The following is a 24,556-nucleotide window of genomic DNA, read 5'->3' as shown; positions in this document are numbered from 1 at the left end:
TTTGTACTTATGGGTCTCTTCCTTCTTCCTTTGGTCTTTTGGGAGTAAAGGCCTAGTAGTGATATCTTTAGGTCAAAGTACAATTGAGTGACTCTGGGGCCATCATTCCAAATTGCTCACAAAAACAGGCTGAATCAGTTCATCGCTCCCTCAGCAGTGCATCCCTATCTTCCCACATATCCTCTAAGCAAGTCCTTTTTTTTAAAATCATCTTTGCCAATCTGATGGCTGTGAGGTAAAACTGAATTTGCTTTAATTTGCATGTCTCTAATTATTAGTAATTTGCAGCACTTTTCCACATAGCTATGGGAACTTAGATTTCTTCCTTTGGGAATGCCTATGCATAAACTTGGATCATTTATTTATCTATTGGGGAATGGCTAACATTCTTGTTTATTTTGCTTATCAGCATTTAATCAGAGAAACTTGCTGCAACGATTTTTTTCCAGTTAATTATTTCCCTTCTAATTTTAACTCTGTTGATCTTGTTTTATGCAAAAACTTTTCATAATCAAAATTGTCCATTTTATCTGTCTTCCTCTGCTATCCATAGTTGTGAATGGCATTTTCTTCCTTATTCCCTTATTTCCTTATGTGACCTTTTAATATCTAGGTGATTAATCAAGTAGGAGGTTATTGTGCTATCTGCTGTGAGATGATGATCTAAACCTAATTTCTACCAGGCTACTTTCTAATCTTCCCAGGAGTTTTTTGTTGAATAACTGCAGTCTTGGAATTTATTGGACACTGTAAGTTACTATGTTCATTTGCTTCTTTGTTTTATGTACCTAAACCTCTTTTTAATCAATACCAAATAGTTTCAGTAATTATTTTATAGTATAGTTTGAGATATAATACTGTGGGCCTTTTTCTTTCCCACTTATCTAACTCACCCAAGTAATCCCTAGCTAGTATGATGATATTAGTACTAAATTACCTAATTTAGATAGCAGCCTCATTTTTATTACACTACTATGGCCTCTCCATAAGCAACAAACACCTCTCCACTTAGGTCTGTCTTTACATCTATAGAAATGTGTTGTAGTTGTGTTAATATATGTGTCTTGAAGTTTTATCAACTATGTGTTCTGAAAAATCATTGAGAACTTGCCGCCCACCTAGCTTTTGTTTATGCAAATTTATATCTATTAGAAATTAAAATAACTTAGCATTATTATGAAAAATAGCTTTGACCTCACGGACTCCATGCTCTAGGTTTCTTTATGTAAACCCTAAAGTAAGCAGCAAAAAGTGGTAATGTTTTTCCTCTATGATTTATTTCCTTGATTTGTTTTCTCATCTAGCTACTATAGCTAGAAATTCTATCATTCTGTAAAGTAAATATGATGATAATGAACATCCTTGCTTTATCTCTTACCTTTCTGGAAAGGTGTCTAACATTTCTATATTACATTTGCTATTGATTTTAGATAGATGTTATCTACCATGTTAAGGAAAACATAATTTTCCCTGTTTCCTAGTGTTTTTTAACATAAACAGGTATAGGACTTAGTCAAAACTTTTCAGTGTTTAATGCTATAATCTTGTGGATTCGATTGTTTCTTGTTAGTAATATAATCTACTAGATTTATAGTCTTCCCAATAACGAAATAACCTTGCATTCCTTTAGTTGGTCATAGCATTCATTCTTTCTGATATTTTCTTATAGTTTTTTGCCAATATTTCATTTAAAATTTCTGCACTAAGATTCACTAGGAATAACAGTCTATATTTTTCTTTGTTTAAATTATCTGTTTCTGGTTTAGTTACTGTGATGCCATTTGAATCATTGAAGGAATTTTTGCAAACTGTTTATGTAATGCTGGAATGAACTGTTTTCTGAGTGTTTGTTATAATTCATTTGTATACCCAGCTGACGCTGGAGTAGTGTTGTTGTTGTTCATTTTTGAGTTCATTTATAATTTATTCAATTTCACTTTCTGAGATTAGGTTATTTAAATTCTCTACTCTGTTAATTTGATTGTTTTGTTTTATACTTTTATAAATATTCCAATATTTCATTTAAATTATCAATTCTGCTGGTATATAATCAGACAAAATAGCTTCGTTTAAGAAGTTTGTGAAAATGAATGTCCTGTAGTTTCAAATTTACTCTCAATTTCCCTTGGGTAAATCACATAATCTTGCTCCATCTGAGTTTCCTCATCTATAATATGAAGATATTCTACTGGGTAAAGGAATAACAATTCAAAATACTTTTAAAGTACCAATTTTTTCATTTGTTAATTATCCAAAAAGCTTAAAAGAGGCATTCCAAGAAAGGTATTACATGACTATTAAAATACCAACAAAAGGTTTTTTTAAATTATGTACAAAACATGAATATTCTGCTCTATAGATATTTTTCATCTTTACATATATAAAATGTGGAAAATAGGCAAATGCGATGAAAATTCACTATGTGTTGAAAATGTCTCCTATAGCATGTCTCCTAGAGCCAAAATTATTTTAAGTATCTTAAACAATGATGACACACAAAATTAGGGAAAGTCACTCATCCTGTGATTTCATTGGCAAAAGAAACTCGGGTGAAATTTTTTCTGCCAGTGCAGGTCAACAGTTTTCTAAAACTTTAGAGTCTTAGCAAGGGTAAGTGACTTCCCCAAGGTCACATAGCCACTAAGGGTAGAGATTGGACCTGAATCCAGGTCTCCCCAGGGTTAAAGCTGTCTCTCTATCTATTAACCATACAGTGTCTATTCTGTAAAATTACAATGGAAAAACCTCATATTCAAAAGTTTAAGAAAGGAAATGAAAAAATTCAGGCTGAAATTTATTTACTTTTATTTTGGTCTTACTATTTCTAGGCCCCTTTTCCCCTGATTTAGCAGAATGATAATGATGATGATGGTGATGATAATAATAATGATAGCTAACATTTATATAGCACTTATTATGGGGCAGGCAGAGTGCTAAGCACTTTACAATTATTTCATATGATCCTTAAAATAACCCCAAGAGGTAGGCACCATTATCATCCCTATTTTACAAATGAAGAAACTAGGGCAAACTGAAGTTAAGTGACTTGCCTGGGGTCACACAGCTACGGTATGTTTGAGGCTGCATTTGAATTCAGATTTACCTGACTCCGGGCCTGATGCTCTATACACTTTGCCACCCAGCTGCCCCATATGTAATTCTCTTACTCCCAATCCCTTCAGTGGTACTCTACTGCCTCTAAAATAAAATGCATTCTCTTCAGTCTAGCATCCAAGATCCTCCACCATCTGGCTCCAACCTACCTTTGTCCTCCTCCCTTATTTCCTACAACACTGTCCTTTTCGAACACTAAAATCCAGTTAAGCTAGAATACTAGCTCTGCCTGATTCCCTGCTCCCATTTCTTATTTCTTTCTAAGTTCTCAAATGACCTTGTACTTTAGTGGGTACAAAAATATGCATATGCATGTATATACACATACCCCAGTAGGATCTGTCTGTTGAGGGCTAGGGTTACATTGTTTCTACCTTTATGGACCCAGTTCCCAGGGTTGTGGGTACTAGAAATCTGTTTATAAACCTGACTGCATATTGCTGCCAGATTATTCTTCCTTAAAAAAAAAAATACATTTTTATGATGTCACTTCTCTATTAAAAACCCTGCCACAGTTCCCCACTTCTATCACATCAAGCTTCAACTCTTCAGTTCAGCAATTAAAAAGCCCCACATTCTGCCTCCACTTTTACCTGCCTACTATCTTCCCACTACTAAAAATACTGGCTTTTCCAGGAGGCCAGTCTCCTTACATCTAGTTTTATCATCTCGACAGCTACCTTAGTTTCTACTTCTCTACTCTTGGCTCCTATGGCCTGGAATGCTATCCTCTATCCCTTCCAAAATAACTACAGTTATTCCTCAAGGAGTTATTATTGAATTATTAAAGCTTCATTATTTAATGCCCAATTAAAACCCTGCCCCCTTTATGATATTACTTAAGTTCAAGCCACACTGATCTTTTCCCTCTGGAATTTCTATTTTCTGTACCATATAATTCACATTTCAATATAATTCTCTATTTTTCTACATGTCTAGTACAGTACTTCATAAACTACAAAGCACTATATAAATCTAAGTTTTTATTATCATGTATTTTTCCCTAACTAAAGCCTGAGATGCACAGGAGAAGGGCCTCTACTCCACCTTCTTTTGTCTCTCTCCTCCAGATTGCTTAGGAACCTGTGGGTGATTCTCAGCTAAAGTCCTGTTCTAGGCATGTCATTATGTTACAGAGGTGGCTTCAACTTCTCAGAACTTTCCCAACAGAAGACGAGATCTGGCAAGTGGCAGAGCAACGGACTTGGTACTAAGTTAGCCAGCCCAAATGCAGAGGGGCCCACCAACAAGTTGGCTAAAGGGTGATGAATTTTTCAGCTACTGCAACTCATGAAGACCATCCACTAAAGCTATGTAGTACTTAGTAGGAAATATCAATCTAACAAAAACATATATTCTTGAAATACTGAAATATTTAACTGATAAATTTTCACTATTACCTAGGCCATTATATCCAACCAATGTATTCAAAATGTTATAGTATCTCCCCAAGCAACTATTCCATTTAAATCTCAATTAAACCTAACTGGAACAATGACATCTCAGTAACCCAAAAGAACACCCACTACATCAGGAAATTAATTAGTTCTAGGGCACAGGCCCAAAAAGTCTTAATGTGATTTTTAAAAAATAATAATTTGAAATATTTTTCTCCTTACTAGTTAACTCAAATCCCATTCTACATTTCCTTAAAAAGTTTTGGGGAAAGCAGAAGGAGGTTAGGTTGGAGATCAATGTAAGGAAAGAGTTTGAGTGGGTTTTTTTTTAAGACCTTCATAGAATTCATTCATAAGCAAACCCTCTCTTTACAAAGCAGCTGCAGAGACAACTTTTATGGCTAAATTATAAACTCCAGAATAACTCAGGGTTTATAATGACTACACTAGAAGATTCAGAACTACAGCTGTGCAAGAAGCCACTGCTATAATTACTCACTATTGGAGAAAGATTTTTGCTACAGTTATGGCAAAAAGCATAACAGTATTAAATCACAGAAGGTTGCAAAACACTAAATTTGTTCTTGTTTTGCTATAAGAACCAATCAATATTGACCACAAGAGGCCGATGCACTGAATGGCTGCAGGTGTTCAAAGAAAGCCTTCTTTCCCTGAAACCACTCTGTGACCAGAAATGGGAGTACTTACAGCTTCGTGACTACACCATTCTCTGATCAGTTACCTTCATTCAATGTTACTACACTCCTTGCTGTAAAACTAATCATAGCAGGGCCACATTAGGCTGGAGGAACACAGGCAGATCTGTTTAATTAGTTTATCAATACTAGTACATCAAACTTCATGAGTTATTGACTAAAACCTTTGATTATTTTTGTGCTATAATGACTGATTTCTTACTAAGTCACTTTTGGTATATTTTGACATCTAATGACATATGACAAACAGCCAACTGAGCCTAGGACAGCATGCACTTAGAAAAATGAAATTTATAGAACACACTTTGGTAACAACGAAACATCTTTCAATTCTCTGAAGATAAATAAAAAGTCTCTATCAGTTTTCTTTTAATGTGAGAAGATTAAAAATGGCTCAAGGAATAAAAATTTTAAAGTATTTTGGGACAAGAAAGCTGGGATATGAAAAAAATGCTACAGGAAAAGAACATCAGTAATTATGCTTATTGTGATATTAGTTATAGAACACTAAATTATATATCAAAATTCACACTGCAAAGGATAAGATGTTATTACTTCCAACTCTGACAGTCTTTAAAGTTACTACTTTTGTTCTTAAAATTACATTACTAATCAATGATATTTATACTCCTTCTGAAGTCAATAGGTCTTATATAATCAGCAGCACCCAAGTTTCAGTCATTCAATAGCAGCATCAGCATATAATTTCTTACCTGGAACAAAGAGACCAGGAGTTTATTACAAGAGACTAATCAATTCATTGCCATCCCTAGCTCCCACTTCCCCAAAGAGATGAAAAGACTGACAAACATAAAAATTTAGGAATATTCTTTGGTTTATATAAAATGTATCTGTTCTTTTTAAGAAGAAGCTACATTCAAAACACAAGTGTAAAAACTTTAGTGAAATGCCAGGTTGATAAGGATAAATTTCATAATGAATTCTTAAAAGGGTAGAAAAGAATGTAGATAGGATTCAAAACTGTCAACTACAAGGAAATACATTAAGAGAAAAATAAACCAAATTATACACACTAGAGAGAATCTGAGTTATCAATTACATTCAAGCAGATGTAGAAATTGCTGAGATTGTTCCCTTAAGACATGTGCTGAACTTAAAAAATTAAGACTCTCTAATCAGAAAAGATGAAAACTAAGGGGGAGGGGGACTGGAGGAGCACATGGGAAGGGTTGTTGATCATGACCAAAGTCTGTAAAATTACTAAAAATATGGATGGCCAAGGTGAACATGGATGTTTTCATTAAAATCTGGAATACTACTACTACTAAGGAAAACCCCACTGGAACTTGAAAACTGGAACTTGTTTAAGATAAATAAAAAGCAGTGTTACTTTTCAAAAGTCAGTGTTATCACAAGAGGTGGCACAGATGAGAAAATATAAATAACAAGGTTTTAAATAAATGAATAAACATATATTCAAAACCTGGCATTAAGGAAAATATATTCTTTTGGAGGTATCAACTGACCTTTTAAAGTTGACATAATCATGAGCAATTATCTGATTAGATATGGCATTTCTTCATTCTATCTATTACCTCCTCTAAGGGACAAACTACACTCACTAAAAACACCAATTGTTTTTAGTAAATACAGAAACGTATTAAATAATAGTAATAAAAGCTCTCCAAATACACAGCTAAGGCTATCCCCCATGGTGAATTGCCAACACCAACTATTAATAACTTACTATAATACATGAAAGATAAAAGATATTAATTGCTCGATTCTTCATATGCTGAGTAGGAGATTTTCCCTGAGGGGAAAATGATCTCATGCATCTTGCGTAAAGGATAGATAGATAGGTAGACAGACAGACAGGCAGATAGACAGATAAAAAGGCAATGTCACCTTTAAATTTGTTTCTGGCCTAACTATGGATCTCAGCATAGAAGAAACTATCATTTATTTTAATATCTATCTGAATGAATCCCCTCTATACCCAAGACTGACAAGTCATCCAGCCTCAGCTTCTCCAGTGAGAGAGAACTCATTACCTATCAAGACAGGCGACTTTACTAATTTAAAGCTGCTAGATTATCTCACTCAAGAAAAGAGTTACCACACTTCCAAATTTTGATCAGCTCAGCAAAGGATTCCTCAAATCAATCTCAACTACCTTCTCAAAAGAATAAAAATTCTAATTCTATTTTAGTTTTTGTTCCCCCTAAGATTAAATTAGTATCAGCATAAAATGCTTTCATGTTTATTATGATTAAAACTAAAATCTTTATCCTCTACAGTTCCTACATCCCTTGGGGTTTTAGCCAATTCTGGCTACTCATTTTATATATCTCCTAAATTTTCTTTGGGTAAGTAAAAGAGGTTACCATGCCCAAAACAGTCCAGACCGCATGCTCTGCAAGTATCACTAACAGCCCCCCAAATGGTTGAAAGTTTAATTGTTATTTCCATTCTAGTAGACTCTACACACTGGGGATATGTCATGGGGTAAGTCATATGGCACAGGCTGAGGAGTAAGGAAAGGCTGTGGCCAGAAGGACTAGGGATGTGATAGCCTCACTGTGCTCTACCCTGGTGAGACCAAATCTGGAGTGCAGTGTTTAGTTCTGGGCACCACAGTTTAAAGACACTGATAAGCTAGAGAATATCCAGAAAAGGAGAGCCAGGATGATGAAGAGCAACGGATACAGCATCACATCAAACTGGCGGAAGAATTAAGAACATTTAGCCTGGAGAATGATAATTGTGTCTTCAAGTATGTGAAGAGCTGTCATGTGGAAGATTTGTTCTATGCATGATTCCTTTTTCCCTTTAATGCTCATGCCCTTCTCTCTGAGATCACCTCCAATTTATCATGTTTACATCTTGTTTAAATGCTAAATACTGTCTCCTCCATTCGATTAAAAGCTTCTAGAGGGCAGAACTGTTTTTGCCTTTGCATGTGCACAGTGATTGGCACACAGTAGGTGAAAAATCATTCATCAGGTCTGTTATAGGAGGATTCCTTTCATGTACGCATTGCATTAGATGACTGCTATGGTCCCTTCCATTTCTCAAATTCTATAAGAGTTTCCATGGGAAATAAATATATAACATACATAATATAATACATATATGAATAAACATAAAATCATTTCAGAAGTGACATACAAGCAATGAGGACAGCAGGAAATGCCATAAGGAGCTGAACTGTGATAGGGATTCTGAAAGATGAAGGTATGGAGTATACTCCAAGCATGGAGACAAGGAAGTAATGAATATGAAGAAGAGCATAATTTTGCTATTGAACAAAGGAACTGTTCTGGTTACAGTAGCTAAGAAGTTAAAAATCTGGAACAGGGGTCAGCAAATCCTGGGTCAAATCTACATACTGCCTGTTTCTAAGTAGACCCTAGCCACAAATGGCTTTTACATTTTTAAATACAATAAAACTTTATTTTAAAATGTAAAAGTCATTCTTAGTTTGTGGGCCACAGAAGAATGGGCAGTAAGCCATAGTTTGCCAACTTTTCATCTGAAAGAACAGAATTAACTGGTCTAAGTGGGAAACACAAGGCTCTTTAAGATTTGCAAAGTGTATTGATTAGAGGAATGTAAATCAAAACAACTCTCAGGTCCCACATCACACCTATCAGATTGGCTAACATAACAAAACAGGGAAAATGATAAATGCTGGAGAAGATATGGGAAAATTAGAAGACTAATTCATTGTTGGTGAAGTTGTGAACTAATCTAACCATTCTGGAGAGCAATTTGGAACTATGCCCAAAGGGCTATAAAAATGTGCATGCCTTTTGCCCCAGCAATACCACTTCTAGGGCTGTATCCCAAAGAGATCATAAAAATGGGAAAAGGACCCACATGTACAAAAATATTTATAGCAGCAATTTTTATGGTGGCTAAGAAGAACTGGAAATTGAGGGGATGCCCATCAACTGGGGAATGATTGAACAAGTTGTGGTATCTGAATATAATAGAATTCTGTTGTGCTATAACAAATGATGAACAGATAGACTTCAGAAAAACCTGGAAAGACTTAGATGAACTGATGCTGAGTGAAGTGAGCAGAACCAGACAAACTTTGTACACAATAACAGCCACAATGTGCAATGACTGACTTTGATAGACTTAGCTCTTCTCAGCAATGCAAGGATCTAAAACAATTCCAAAAGACTCATGATGGAAAATGCCATCTACATCCATGGAATCTGAATGCAGATTGAAGCAGACTATTTGCTCTTTTTGTTTTGTTTTTTTTTTCTTTCTCATGGTTCTAATTCTTCTATACAACATGACTAATGTGAAAATATGTTTAATAAGAATATATATGTAGAACCTATAATCAGATTGCACACTGTCTTGGGGAGGAGGAAGGGAAGGGAGGTGGTGAAAATTTAAAACTTATGGAAGTGAATGTTGAAAACTAAAAATAAATTAATTTCTATTCAAAAAGAGATTTGCAAAGTGTTTCCTATATGTTATTATACAATATTTCCATTCATTGGAAGGCAGCATATTGCAGTGGCGAAAGCCATGCATTTGGAATCAGAGGAATTGGGCTCAAATTTTAGTTCTGCCATTTAACACTCTGTGACCTCTCAGTTGCAACATCTACAAAATAAGAGGGTTGAACTAGTTGACTTTAAAGGTCCTTTCCAGACCTAAATCTATGATTCCTCAATAACACCTGCAATAAACACTAACTTCAGCTTTGTCTTGGGGAATATTTAGAATCATTTTCACAAGCACTTTATCTCAAGAAATACAGGAGAAAACAATAGAAGGAAGGATCCTTTCATAGCCATGAATAGCAGGAATCACTACACAATATACCAAATATTAGGTAGAGAAGATGGCCATCAGAAGACCAAAGTAATGCTAAGCTGGCAGAAAACAGGTAGTAGCTGCCTAAGGAATAACACTGCTAGGCATATACAACAAGGAGATTAAAGATAGAAAGGCCCAATATATACCAAGATATTCACAGCAGCGCTTTTTGTGGTAGAAAGAAATGGAAACAAAGTACACTGTGAAGGAAAGGGGAAAGGGAATAAGCATTTAAGTAGCACCTACTATGTGTGAGACACTGTGCTAAGCACTTTACAAATATCTCATTTGAGTGGAGAACAGCTAAACTAAATGTAGTACATGAACATAATGTAATACAAGAAATGATGAATATGATAAATACAGAGAAGCATGGGAAGACTTAAATGAACTGATGCAAATGGAGAAAGTAGAAGTAGGAAAACAAAATACACAATGACAACAATATAAATAGAATAGCGAAAAGGAAAAAAAAAAGAATATGAATGCTGTGAAATTATGACCAAGCACATGCTATTAAACTTGGCTGATAAGTTCGTTGCTTTTGCTAAACTGTCTTTTTTATCTTTCTTTTTAAGTTTCCATTTCTTCATTCATTCAAAAGATAACTTTTAAGACATGGAAAAGGTAAAGAATAGATTTAGAAATGAATGTGATACCAAAAAAAGGCACCAATAATAATTTTTAAACTATTTAAAATGCTTTCCCTTTCTTTTTCCTTTTAATTCATATAAAATCAGAGACAAAGTTAAATTATCATAGAGGAAGAATCAAGTTTGCTCTGTGACATAGTATCCTAGCAACATGGCAATATACAGAGAGCTTTATCTTTAGAAGTAGTTCAATTATAGCTACAATGGCTTCTTTGTGTTATAAATAACCCAAGCTCAAAACTTCAAGTGCACCTTTGACTCCTCCAGCAGTTCTTAACCTTTTTTTGTCTTTCCTTTGGCACTCCTCTGGTGAAGCTTACGGAGTCTTTCTCAGAATAATGTTTTTAAATGAATAAAAGGAAACTGATTGGATGAAATAACAATTATCAAAATACTTTTTGAGGTTCCTAGACCACAGATTAAGAAGCTCATTTCTAATAAATCATCAAGTCCTATTGATTCTTTATCTCATATTTATCCTTCCTTTCCATCACCACTAAGGTAATCTATGCCATACAATTATTGCCATAGCCCTTTATATGATACCCTCTTAATTCTACCAAATGCAGACTAATACTCCATCACTGATATCATATCACAACCTTGCTTAAAAATCAAAATTAGAGAATAAAATTGTATTCCTCAGTCCATCACTGAAGGTTCCCTATACTCTGGCCTCAACTCACCTTTTCAACCTTACTTCCTGCTACTGCTCTACAGGAATTCTCTACTCTAGTTCCAATCACCCTATTAACTATCTCCCAACATATCATGACACTCAAGCCTCCATTTCATTGTTCACCATCTACTGCATTCCTTCCCCAAACCTGGCCCCTGAATGTCCTGCATTCAACAAATCTGTTGATGCCTTTTATTTGTATATCACAATCATTTCTGCAAATTCCTCCTCCCCTTCAGAACTTGAAAGCTTCCTGACAAGCAAGAACAAAAGCTAAGCAAAAACACCACATAGTAACTTCATCAGTCAAATTCCATAGAAGCAGCATCCTGCCTCTCCACCTAGAGGAAGGAGGAAAGAAGAGATAGATGTATAGGGGGGTGTGTGTATGCACACACACACACACACACACACACACACACACAGGGGCAGGAGGTGGGGAAGGAGAGGGAGAGGGGGAGTAGAGGAGAGTGAGAGGGAGAAAGAAAGAGAGAGAGAGCGCGATATGTCAGTCCACCTGTCTAAACTCCACCCATCTTCAAGGTCCAGTTCAAGTCCAATAACCGCTTTTAACCACGGCAAGGTAATCTCTCCTTCCTCCACAGTATTACATCATTTATCCTTTACATATTGGCACCTAATATATGCTATTACACAATTTCAGTTAAGCTTTCCATGTATGTAAGCCTCAAGGTCAGTGACTATATTTTCTTTATATGTCCCATAGTTCTCAGAATTGTGCTGTACATACATTAAGTGCTCAAATGTTTGTTGAATGATAGACCAACATTAAAAGGATCAAAACACTATCATGAGTTAGAGTTTCAAATATTTCCACAAAAATTACCTATGTGCACAAGGGTCTCAAGCCTCTAAACTTATAAGTACAAAGTACATAACTGCTATGAGTATGCTGTGGAAAAGAAAGAGAAATCAATAAGCTCATGTGACATGCTGCCCCAATATATCTACTTTAGGGAGAAAATGGTCTTAACCAGTTCTCCAAACAAACATTAACCTGCTTTCCCACCCCTTGTGTCCCAGAAAGAATGTATTTGATAAGTCAAATATAAAAACCAGTTAAATTGGCATCAGTGGTTAAATATCGATTTTTGGTTTTATCAACAGATGTTAGTCAACTCTAAAAATGATTTACAATAACATTTACTATTCATTGTGATGGCAATATTCACCCAGTTAAGCTATACAATTTATTTCCTGTCTTAAAGGAGAGTATATTGGGTTTCATTTAGTATATGTTCAAAAGCAGTACCAAAAATCTAAACATAAAAAATATCCACCATTGTAAATTATTCTAATCAAGTTGGCATATAAGGAAAAATAGTTTATGCATGAAAATTTTCCTTTTTCTAAAAATTCTTTAAAAATTGATTTTCTAAGTACTTTATTAGATTCTGAATGTTTCAATTCAAGATTCCTTGAAAAATAAATTTCTTCCACGTATGTGAAAAAACTATTAGTGTGGTAATGATTCCTGACTCAATAGTTCTCAGTGCCAAAACGGTGGCTGGTGTTTAGTTTAGTCTTGTCATTGTAATCATAGCAGTATATTATATACACAACTAATACCTAACTGCTCTGATTCATCTATTTGTATCAAAAATTCAACTGTCATACCTAGTTCATGGTTATTTTATTGACTTAATATACCGTGTACTTATATAGTCTCTTCACTACAATTCATCTTCTTTTAAAAAATAGAAATTACTTAAACACTGACCATAAAATTTTCTAGCAATATTTTGTTCATCTCCATATACTTAGCTATTGAAATTTTCTTTTAACTCCAGGGGCTGTAGGTATAGAGTGAAAAAAAGAGGGAGAGAAAGAAATGAACAAATCTCCAAATGTATAACAGATGAACAGGAGAAAAATTCTATATGAGAATTAGGAGACAGTTTCAAGTGAATTAATGATTGCCATTTTCGAAATCTAAGAGCATTGTTTTTTAAAAAGGCTTGAGAAAAAAAAAGTTATTTAATTCCAAAACAGCATCTTTTTCTATAAAGACAATGCACTCTAGAACACTACTTCCAAACTAATTGAGCTCTTCATTTTGGTATACATCAAATTCTGATATCCTACATTTCCCATATCCCTTTTGGTGATTTCTGAACAAGGAAGTAAAGGGGATGGTAACAATAGCTAGGATAGAAAAGTAGGAAAGAATGCCTGTGTGTCTGTATATATGTGTGTATGTATATATACACACACACACATATGTGGATATACTTCTGTATCATTTCATACACAGTATGATGTGTGTACATACATATTAAACATGCATTACATATACAGTATGTATATTAATTGGTATCATATATACATACATATATAATATTTATTATATAACATATCATATACATATACACATATATAATATACATAAATACTTAGATCTGAGATCTCATCAACATGGTCTGATAAGACCACAACCCATGTACACATTCATTACAGATGGAGAACTAAAAGGGAAGATATCTAGTCCAGAACCCTCATTTTAAAGATGAAAAAAATGAGCCCAAGAGGGCTTTTTTTAAAGTTACTTCCCTAAAACTATATATATACATGGCAGACTTGAGATTTGAACCTGGGTCCCCTGACTCCAAAATCCATGACACATTCCACTGGGATACACAGCCTTCCTTATCAACTGATCCAACTCTATCCATGTCCATCAATAAACCCTCCAGGGGTTATCCACCCAAAATGCTAAGAGTCCTCTTCTACAGATTTACTGTGTGGATAACAAAGGAGCATAAAGCCTATTCACTAGTTATCTCTTTCTCTTACAAGATCAGCCCAAGTTCAGTTACATCAAAGTTCTCTTCAATAAAATGCCCTGCACTCCTTTGTTCGTAATTTAGGGGGGAGGGGGTAACTAAATTTTTCTTTTTAATTTTAATACATTTTATTGATACCTTTTGTCTTTCCCCGACAATCACTTCAGCCCATTTCCAATCAAGGCTGCAGTCTGCCCATACCCAGTTTTGCACCTCTCCACTGCCCTGTGGGTAACAACAATCTTTCATTTTTCCAAGGCTCACAGCAATATGACGTAAACAAAAGAAATCTAAGGCTAAACAGATATGCTTTTGTTTCAAAGAGAAATCTGAAGCCATTAAAAGTACTACACAATTTCCCATGGGCCATATAACTCTCTCACCTTATTCTATTTAAATCTGGGGGCCACCCAAAGTGATTGCCCTAGGTGTATGTGAATGTACATACACACATGTATGTGTATGATAGATCAGATAGCTATATAAGTAAATAGATGGACTACCTACATTCATAACACTTTTCCTGTGTGAAGTTAGGCCAAGTTTTTTTTGAGCAATCAAAGATGTAATATTCAAGAGCTTGTTACAATCAGCACAATGCCATCCATAAAGAGGAAGAGTTGAAGGACTTTGTCATCTATAAGGAATCCTTTTTCCATCAAAATGTATTTTTCAAAGTCACAGAATACCACAGGATCTGAAGAATTACAGTAGGCATGATCAGGCTGTAATATGTTACTAACAGAGGAATCACGCAAGAGAAGTGATATGAAGGACACATTTTAGAGAAATGTTTGACTAAAAAAGCAGATGAGTGATCCTCTCCTTTATTCTGAAGTCACTGAGTATTAAGATATGTGGCAATTTAAACTGGAAGAAGGGTCTTATCAAATTCTTCCTAGAATTCAGAAGAGGAAGAGTATCAGGTGATTAGATGGTCAGATATAGAAGCCTTGCAACCCTGTGATCATCTCAGAAGACGCCACTCAGTGGCATAAAGAGGAATCCCCCACTGAGTTAGTAATTCTTTCTTTTGAGGCCAGGACCAAATAAGGAATGCCTCCCCCAAATATAACTGGTTGTGGAGTTTGTTAGCACCCATCAGAGACATCAAATGCCATCTGCTGAAATGGAGATCCAAGCTGAAGCCCTTATGAGAACAGCAGAGCTTGGGGAGTGAGTATACTACTAATCTGAACATGGAAACCATGATACCATATTGCAGTGGGCACAAACCATACTATTCTTCCAGCTAAAGATGGCAATTATTTCTGCCCACTGGTACTCTTCATGCAAATCAGAGCACCTAGCTAACCTACACAGTTCTCAACCTCCCTCCCAATGGAAAGCTTCTCCATTTAAAGACAAAAGGTTTGCCCCTAACAAAGAACAGCTTGATTGTCATGCTCCTGAAGTGGGTCTGTGTCCCCCACCTTCTATAAGCTGGCCTTCTTGCTGTTCTGTTCACAACACTCTTATTTCCCTTCTCTGTGTCTTTGAACTGGCTGTTCCCCATGCCTGGAATCCCCCTTCATCTCTGCCTCCTGAAATTTCTGGTTTCCTTGAAAACTCAGTTCAGGTATCACCTTCTCCATGAAACCTTTCCTGATACCCCTAGCTTTCCAGTACACTCCCTACCTTCTATTAATTTTGTCTCTAAATCAGAAGGGAAAGAAATAATAAGCATTTACTATGTGCCAGGTGAGGCACCTACATGGTTCAGTGGCCAGAGTGCTGGATCTGGAGTCAGGAAGACCTGAGTTCGAATCTGACCTCAGTCACTACTTGCCAGCTGTGTGACCCTAGGCAAGTCATTTACTCTATTTGCTTTTATCCGTTGCAGAAGGAAATGGCAAACCATTCCAGTATCTTTGTCAAGAAAATCCCATGCACAGCACTGGCACGCTATGATCCATGGGGTCATGAAGAACTGGATACAACTGAACTGAACAATATGTGCCAGGCACCGTACAAAGCACTTTTACAAATATTTCATTGGATCCTCACAATCCTGCAAGGTATGTTATTGTCCCCATTTTACAACTGAAAAAACTGAGAGTGAAAGGTTAAGTAAGTTGCCCAGGGTCATTTAGAAAACATCTGAGGCTGGATTTCAACTCAGGTTCTTCCTGACCCCAGGCCAAGCATCCCATCCACTGAACCCCTAATGGCCTGTACTGATATTGATATACACGTGCGCGCGTGCGTGTGTGTGTGTGTGTGTGTGTTATCTTCTCCACTGGAATTGAAACTCCTTAAAGGTAGTCTATTTCACTTCTAACTCTGAATACTGAACCCTAAGGATGGCGTCTACTAAGCGCATGCTAAGTGCTTAATAAATGCTTGTTGACTGACTGAAAATAACTACTTGTTCCATGAAACAGTGATCGCTGTTGCCTTAGAATACGATATATCATTTCCACCAATTCTTTTGCCTTGCCAAGGACAGTCCTTGACTATCTTTCAATTCAGCTGCAACTTCTTGCTGTCATGTGGTTTTATTTTTTGTGAGAATGTCAAGATTGATATGACTAAGTGTAATAGTAATTAAGGTGGGACTTTTTGCTGTTGATCTTTAATGATTCTGGCCTTTGTTTGAATGGAGCAGATAAAGTGGGATGTTTTTGTATTTCTCAGCACTGAGACAATTGAGAGCCATTGATTTGTACCTGATGTGTTACTGGGGGTGGTGAACTTCTCCACACCCAGCCTGGGTGAGGTCAGGGCCCTCCAGCCCTGAACAGGATATATAAGCACAAAGGTTAGCTTTGTCATTGTCCCTCAGAGGGCATTGCTGCTCAGAGCTCTGAGCCACAGCAGGAGTGGTGCTTGACTATGGGCCAGCCATTATGATGAGCTCCCCGGCTGTACACCCAGACGTTGAATTGTATTTGGTCTGTAATTCAGGGTGCTGGTTTTTCCCCTGAACTAAGCAAATGATATTTGTATGCTGGATTAAAGTAAGATTGTTAATCCCTTAACATTGCTCTCCTTAAGTAAAGCAGATCAAAAGGACCTGTGTTGGCAGCTTCCTGGGTGCTGGTTGTTAGTGGATCTTACACTCCCACAGAAGCTGCTAGCTGGATTGTTGAAACACTAAGTTCCTCCAGTAACGTGCCCACTCAGTCACTGAAGAAGGATCTCACATTTAGATTAATAACAACTAACTCTGTACTCATGAATGTTCTAAAAGCTGTGCCATTCTCAGGAGCTTCTGCCCCCTTTTCTGTCACTCGGATACCATCACTTCTGAAGTGCAAAGGGACACAGAGAATTGAGAACCAATTTTTTTTTTTGGGGGGGGGGGGCAGTGTCATTCATTGCCATATGAAAATAATTTATTGCTAAGCAGTCAGGTATGCTGGCTGGTCAGGCCTCAGAAAGCTACCGGGGTCAGTCATACAAGGAGTCATTCTAGTCTGGTAGAACCTGCTGGAGTTTATGCTCTTCTGCTACATTCTGGCATCCAAGTAATATAACATCTATACTTATTATAGAACCTTTTATTTTCATGTCATTACATCATCCTCACTTCAACAAACTTTCAAATATAACTTGTTAAAATTTATAATACATATTATTTTTCATGCATTTTAAATCAGTTACTTCTTAACGTACTTTAGGGAAGCAACTCAATTTCATCACCAAGTAATCAAGAAGCCACATGGATTGTTTTCTTTTGGTCATTTTTCAAAGAGACAACAAATTTCACCCTCCATGAAATGAAGATTCTTTTCTTTTTTTAAAATCACAAAGCATCTCTTTCTGATTTGTACTTAAATTTGGAGAGGGGGAAAGAAGTCATCATTAAACTGGGAAGATGGGTCAGAAATAGGGTTTACCTTACTTTAGGAACTATACCTCTATATTTAGACAACAGACTAAATGTTACTTATTAAAAGTCAAATCTGAATAATAATAATAAATCATTTTGGATATCTCAAGTATCTATCATTGAAGTACTGTTTAATTCATTGTTATTGAAAAGTCACCTACTAAAATACCTTTCTTAGGACAATCAAAGCAGTTAGTAATTTTTTTTTTTCAAAATATCAGAATCTGACCAGAGTCAGGAGGATTGCCTGGTTTTAGATCATGAGCTTCCTTTTACCCTAACACAGGATACTCATAAATTTATTTTCTGAATGATGATTAGCAATGTCAATTATCCACATTGCAGAGGTAGAATTAAGGTTCTGTCCTTATACCAAATTCCTCCAAAGGTTCTAATTCACCCTATGGTTCAACCTAAAATTGTCCTAGCTTTCCAAGAAATATTTCTTATCAGCCCTTTCTGATTGGGCCAATATTATCCCCTCAACCTTAAGCCAGAATTGAAAAGGAATACGGAAATGGGAAAATAAGACAGTATGATCTTAATCATTCTTCCAAGTAATTCTTCTAAGTATCAGATTCCATCTTTTGCAATAACCCCAAACCAAAAAAATTATAACATCTTCATTTTGTTATACTTTATATGTGAATTTTCTCAAGGAAATTAAACCACCATTAAGTCTATGATATTTGACATTAGAATTTTTTAAACATTTCAAAATAACTAAAAATTCTTTAATAACAAAAGAAATCACAGAAATAATGTATCACAATATACCTCAATATTTTTACTGGCCACATTCTTCACAACAGCAGGAAAGAGTTCAGATGCATTTTTCCCCTTTGCAATCATCTGAAACATAGAGTATAATATTAGTGTTTTAATGTGTATAACACACACACCCAGAAATAATTTCCAAACAAAATGGATTTCAAGGAAAATTTACTTTATGCATTAATATTACATAAGACTTGAATAATTCTGCGAACCCATAAATTACTAAAAGGATCTAATGATAAAATGCTTCTAAGAGGTACCAAGATTAAATATAGCTTTTAAAGTCTATTCTCTTCAAACAGTTTTATTTAGCACCTATTGCATTTAAGATATTATCCTTCAAAAAAATGAAGTTTCTTAAGAAAGCAAAGGTTTTTTTAAATTTTTAACATTTTTTAGGAACTTAATCATTAGTAAACACAAGCATTTCAACATACAAAGAATAACAAGATCATAGAACAAACTCTGAACTTTTGTTACGTACAGTTTGTCATATTTTGAATTGGAAGGAGCTTATATAGTCTAATTTCATAGGATTACAAAGGAAACAAAATGTTTTGAAATATACTTATAAAATTTTTTTAATTCAGAGAACCCAAGTTAAGAACCTCCACTCTGGAGTCATTATATACACGTGTAAGCTGTTTGATCTTGTTTATAATTCAAGAGTTCTTGGCACTGTAGTGCCTCCCAGCCAAATATGCTTTGTTAATTTAAGAGAAAAAAGAAACCGACTTTACCAGATCTAACTCTAAACACAAAAAAAAGGCCTACGGCTTTCACTGGGGTTAGAGGAAAATGCCAAAATTAGGAAACCTAGAAGATGGACTAGACACTTATTCTGTACTGTCTCCATCAGTTTTCTGGGAAAGCAACAGAGACCTCCAGAAACATCCATCCTTACCTCTTTCTTCATTCCATGCCTTGATGACATAACATTGTATGTTACCATGTTTATCCTGTTTGCATTGTCTCTCTTTTTAGAATATTATTCCCTCTTTGAGAATGTCTTTTACTTTCCCATTTGTATCCCCAGGACCTTTGCACAGAGCTTCATACATAGCAAACAACAGATACTTTTCTTAATTTTTTTGCACCTCACTTTAGGAATTCCCACCTCACAAAAATGTATCATATCTATTTATATTGCACCCTGAACTGTTCTTTCTCCAAGTTCTATAAAAATTAAACTGAGTAAAAAGAAAAGGAGAAAATAAAAGGCCCAAAGTTCAATATATATATCCTCTCCAACTCCACTGACTCCTACATCATTGCTTTAAAAACAAGTTCAGGCTTCTATATATTTATCATAAGCAAATCATCAACTTCTACCCCGCAACTAGCAAGGACCTTCCAATTAATTCCTCTTTCCTCTCATAGCTTTTATGACCTCATCACTCAACTTCTTCCATAAGTACCCACGATCTGATTTCTATCCTCATGTCTACTACTGAAACTACTCTAAAATGAAAATAATTATCACACCCCAGGAAAGTTCTTTGCTTATTGCTTTGGACAAATTCAATTCAACAAATATTAGCAAAACCAATAGTACTTACAAAGTAAAGAGCACTGTACAAACAATAAAATACTTATAAAGGTATAATTAATAAAAATAGATGCTGTTTCTCTTCCGCTTCACATTCACCAAAGCAGCAAAAAGATGTCCTAACAGGCAGTGGGAATTCCACAGATCCTTGGGATCATCAAGTCTCCCTACAAAAGTCTTTTTCTGTGCCTAGTGCTCTAGCCCAACCAAATTCCAAAAATTGCCTCCTTGCCTCCTTAAATAGAAACTATGCTAGATTATGTAAAATAAATGTTGTTCCTATTATACCAAATAGTTTGTATTTTATCCCAAAAGCAAAAGAAAATCACTGAATGTTTTTGAGTAGGCAAGTGATATGGCTAAACAGGGGAATAAGGAAAATCATCTTAGTACCTGCAGAATGATGGATTGTAGATGAGACAAACTTAAGGCAGAAAGATAAATTAAGAGGCTACATTACAAAGTCCAAGTGAGAAGTGAAAAGGGCTTGAACGAAAGGGTGGTAGAGATGTATGGAGGAGTTCTGCCTGTAGCAAAAACTGGCAGGTCTTAACAAATGCTGGGATATGACAGGTAAGGCAATAAAAAAATTTTTTTTAATTTAAATTTATTTATTTAACATTTAGTTTTCAGCACTGATTTTCAAAAAAATTTAAAATGACTCAAGCAGAACTGGTAGTACTAGAAACAAAAAATATGTAATTTGTAAGGAGCCAAGGAGCCATACAATTCAGGGGAAAAAAGGAAGAAAAGGCAATGGAAATATTTTAGACATGCTGCTGAAGGGACTGGCAGGCCATATGGGGAGGAGATGTCTAGGCAGGTAATTGAAATGTGGGACTAAAATTCAGAGTGAAGACTGGAGTTGAAAAGATAGAGGAGAATCATTTGTATAGAGATGATCAAACTCCCACCTATTACATGAAGAAGTTTCCTGCTCCCATATCTTTGCACCATTCCTTGTCCCTTGGAATTCCCTATTCCCTCCTCTCTATTTTTCTGTTTTCATCACTCGAGATCCAGTTCTGAAATCACCTCCACCAGAAAGGCTTTCTTGACTAATGCTTGGACTAAAAGCTTCATGGCTTGCTATAGCACAATCATTTTGAAATGTGATGAACAATATGAAAAAAGTCACTACAGCAGGAAGAGAAAGTCTCTGCTCACCCAACTTTTGAAGTGCGTAAAACTTATAAATAAGAGAAAAGGAACGTTTATGTTTTCAATGTTAGAGAAAGTAATCAAGGAATAGGGAAAAGCAAATAGATTTGTACAGTACTCCAATAAATAAAGATGAAAATAAATCAGTTACTACATTGATACTGAAAAGCAAATAATTGTTCAGTAGAGAGTTAGCTGAATCACTAATTTACCTTCTTTTTTCACTTTGCCTCACATTCTTATTAAACATTTATTTAATTGGTTCTTTTATAAATAATACTTAAGTACACTTTAGTTGCATCCCTGACCTGACAGTTTTTAAAATAACAAACATTCAGACAAGGAAATTAGCTATGAAATTTCCCAGTGTATTTATTTACTGTAAAATTTTGAAAATTTGGAAAGAAAATGATCTAACAAAGTCCAAGCCTTGTGTATGTCTTAAATAAAAATAAAGTGGTTAAGCTCAGACTCTGAAACTACATTGGTGAGTATATCTATAGGTCTTCATATAGAAAGCAAAAGATGTGTTATATCCATAAATTCAAAAGCTTCATCAACAGTATCAAACAATTAGAAGTGACATTCAGAATGTACAACAAGGTATTTTAAGATTTTATTCACAAAATTATATTAAAAAACTGATGCAAAAAGCACTGTACTAAGTGATGAATATAAAAATATGAAAAAGATAAGTCTTTTCCTCTTAGATATTACATTCTGTAAGCAAGGTGGATTTTAGTGTGTGTAAAGTGGATTTTTGTTATTATTTGTTATAGTTTAGTTCCCAGGATCCATGGCCATAACACTTGTTCCCAGGTGTTAGATATGAGTTCTCACAATCATGGTTCAAAACATCTCCACCATGCTTTGTACAGTGTTATATAATGATAAGTAATATAAACATTTGTGCTTAAATTGTAAATACTCAGGAGCAGCTAGGGGGAACAATGAATAGAGAACCAGCCCTGGAGTCAGGAGGACCTGAATTCAAATTCAGCCTCAGACACTTGATACTTACTAGCTGTGTGACCTTGGGCAAATCACTTAACCCCCCCCAAAAAAAAACTGTAAATATCCACTGCAACGGCACAGTGAGATACAGGGATGAGGTAACATAAAACTGGAGGCTATTGCTGGCAATATGCCTTCTTTGTCTGACGCCCTATGAAGCAGATGGGCACTGGTCAGTGAGTGGGAAACTCGTAGGGTTGAATGCACAAGCTGGAATACTGTGTGTGCCTTGATCAGCCCCTATCAAGGCTTGGGGAGAATCTGTGTTTGCCTCAACCAGCCCCCATTGAGGCTTGAGGGGACTTAGAAGTACACAAGCTGTGCCTGTCTCAAATGACCCCATTGAGATGTAGGGGTAGTTGCCCCTTCCTTCTTGCTGGCCACTGTGAGAAGGGTAATCAGGGAATGCTGTAGGTGTTGGTGCTCCCATTATCAGCAACCCTCTTGTGAGAAGACTAAAGTAAGAGTACTAACCCCTCCATAGCGGTCTTCCTGTCTAACCAGATCAAGACTAAATTTGTGCTGGCAGCCTTCCTGTGTGCTAATCTTACCCGTCTTACACATTCTCACAACAGAATATTAAAGACATAAATATGATATGAAGACAACCATGATGGGTGCAAAGTAAAGATCTGGACAAAGAGAGATGAACAGAAATTCAGTGATTTAGCACCTTCAGCTGGGTACCATGAAAAAGGCGGGCCATCAAAACTAAACCTTGAAGAAAGGAAGGATTTCAATGGTCAGGCATGTAGAAGGAATTCCAGATATAAGAGAACAAACTGCTACAAATGGGTAGAGATGAGTAAGGGCAGAATGTGTGAGATCAAGCAATGAATAGTAAACTAGCATGACTTTAGAGAGCACAGAATATAGTGGGAAGATGAAAAGTTCAAATGGGTTTTAAATGCCAAGATAAGAAATTTCTATTTTATCTTTTTTTGTTGTTTTTTTAACATTCATTATTTTAAATTCTGAATTCCAAATTCTCTCCTTCCCTCATTTCCCTCCCCCCTCATTAAGAACACAAACAATCTGACATCGGTTATACACATGCAGTCATACAAAACGTATTAGGTATGCTGTGAAAGAAAACACAGATCAAAAAATAAAATTAAGCTAAAAACAGAAAGAAAGTATAAAAAATATGCTTCAATCTGCATTCAGACTCCATCAATTCTTTCTCTGGAGATGCATAGCATTTTTCATCACAAGTCCTTTGGAACTGTCTTAGATCATTGTATTGCTGAGAACAGCTACCTCATTCACAATTAATCACACAATACTGCTGTTAACTCTCTACAATGTTCTCCTGGTTCTGCTCATTTTGCTTTGCGTCAGTTCATGTTAAGTCTTTCCAGGTTTTTCTGAGAGCATTCTGATCACCATTTCTTAGAGTACAACAGTATTCCATCACAATCATACCACTTGTTCAGTCATTCTCTTATTTCTGTAAATTTGACTCAGCTCTCTATATATTTGAGAAATTAAGTCTTTATCAGAGAAACTTGCTATAAAAATTTTTTCACAGTAATGATTACTATGTATTTCCCTCCATCCTATTTTACCTATTTATGCTACTCTCTCTCTCATTTCACCCTGTCCATCCTCAAGTGTTTTGCTTCTGACTACTCCCTACCACAATCTACCCTCCCTCCTATCAGCACACGCATGTGCGCGCGCGCGCACACACACACACACACACACACACCCCTTTTATTTCTTTTCCTTCCTACTCTCCTGTAGGGTAAGACAGATTTCTATACCCAAATGAGTGTGGATGTTATTCCTTCTTTGAGACAATTTCAATGAGAGCAGGGTTCAAGTGTTCCTCCCTACCTCCTCCATCTTCCCCTCCACTATAAAAGCTCTTTTATCACACTCATTTGGGTATAGAAATCAGAGGCCTTAGAATACGATATTCCAGAGGGCAGAGGAGCTAGGATTACAACCAAGATAATGTGAGATAATTTACCCCATTCTACCTCTCCCTTTCCCCTTCTCTCATTCCATTCCTCTTTCTGACCCTTTAATTTTATTTTTTTAGC

At 35.8% G+C, this 24,556-nt stretch overlaps 1 protein-coding gene across 5 annotated transcripts in view; it reads right to left on the bottom strand.

Moving 5' to 3' along the window:
* The window catches only part of AP3B1 (adaptor related protein complex 3 subunit beta 1), a 351,843-nt gene that overhangs the window by 260,722 nt on the left and 66,565 nt on the right, over positions 1–24,556 (bottom strand). For all 5 annotated transcript variants that reach the window (XR_005010651.1, XR_005010652.1, XR_005010653.1 and 2 more), the window contains exon 3: positions 18,785–18,859. Coding sequence is in view for 2 of the 5 variants with exons in the window: in XM_036762900.1 (XP_036618795.1) it covers positions 18,785–18,859 (75 nt within the window). In the remaining 3 variants the exon portion in view is untranslated. The remainder of the gene's footprint in view (positions 1–18,784; positions 18,860–24,556) is intronic.

This window comes from Trichosurus vulpecula, chromosome 1 (genome assembly GCF_011100635.1).
Source record: "Trichosurus vulpecula isolate mTriVul1 chromosome 1, mTriVul1.pri, whole genome shotgun sequence".
NCBI lineage: Eukaryota > Metazoa > Chordata > Mammalia > Diprotodontia > Phalangeridae > Trichosurus > Trichosurus vulpecula.
The sequence above is the reverse complement of the archived record's forward strand: the minus strand, read 5'-3'. Positions and strand labels throughout refer to the sequence as shown.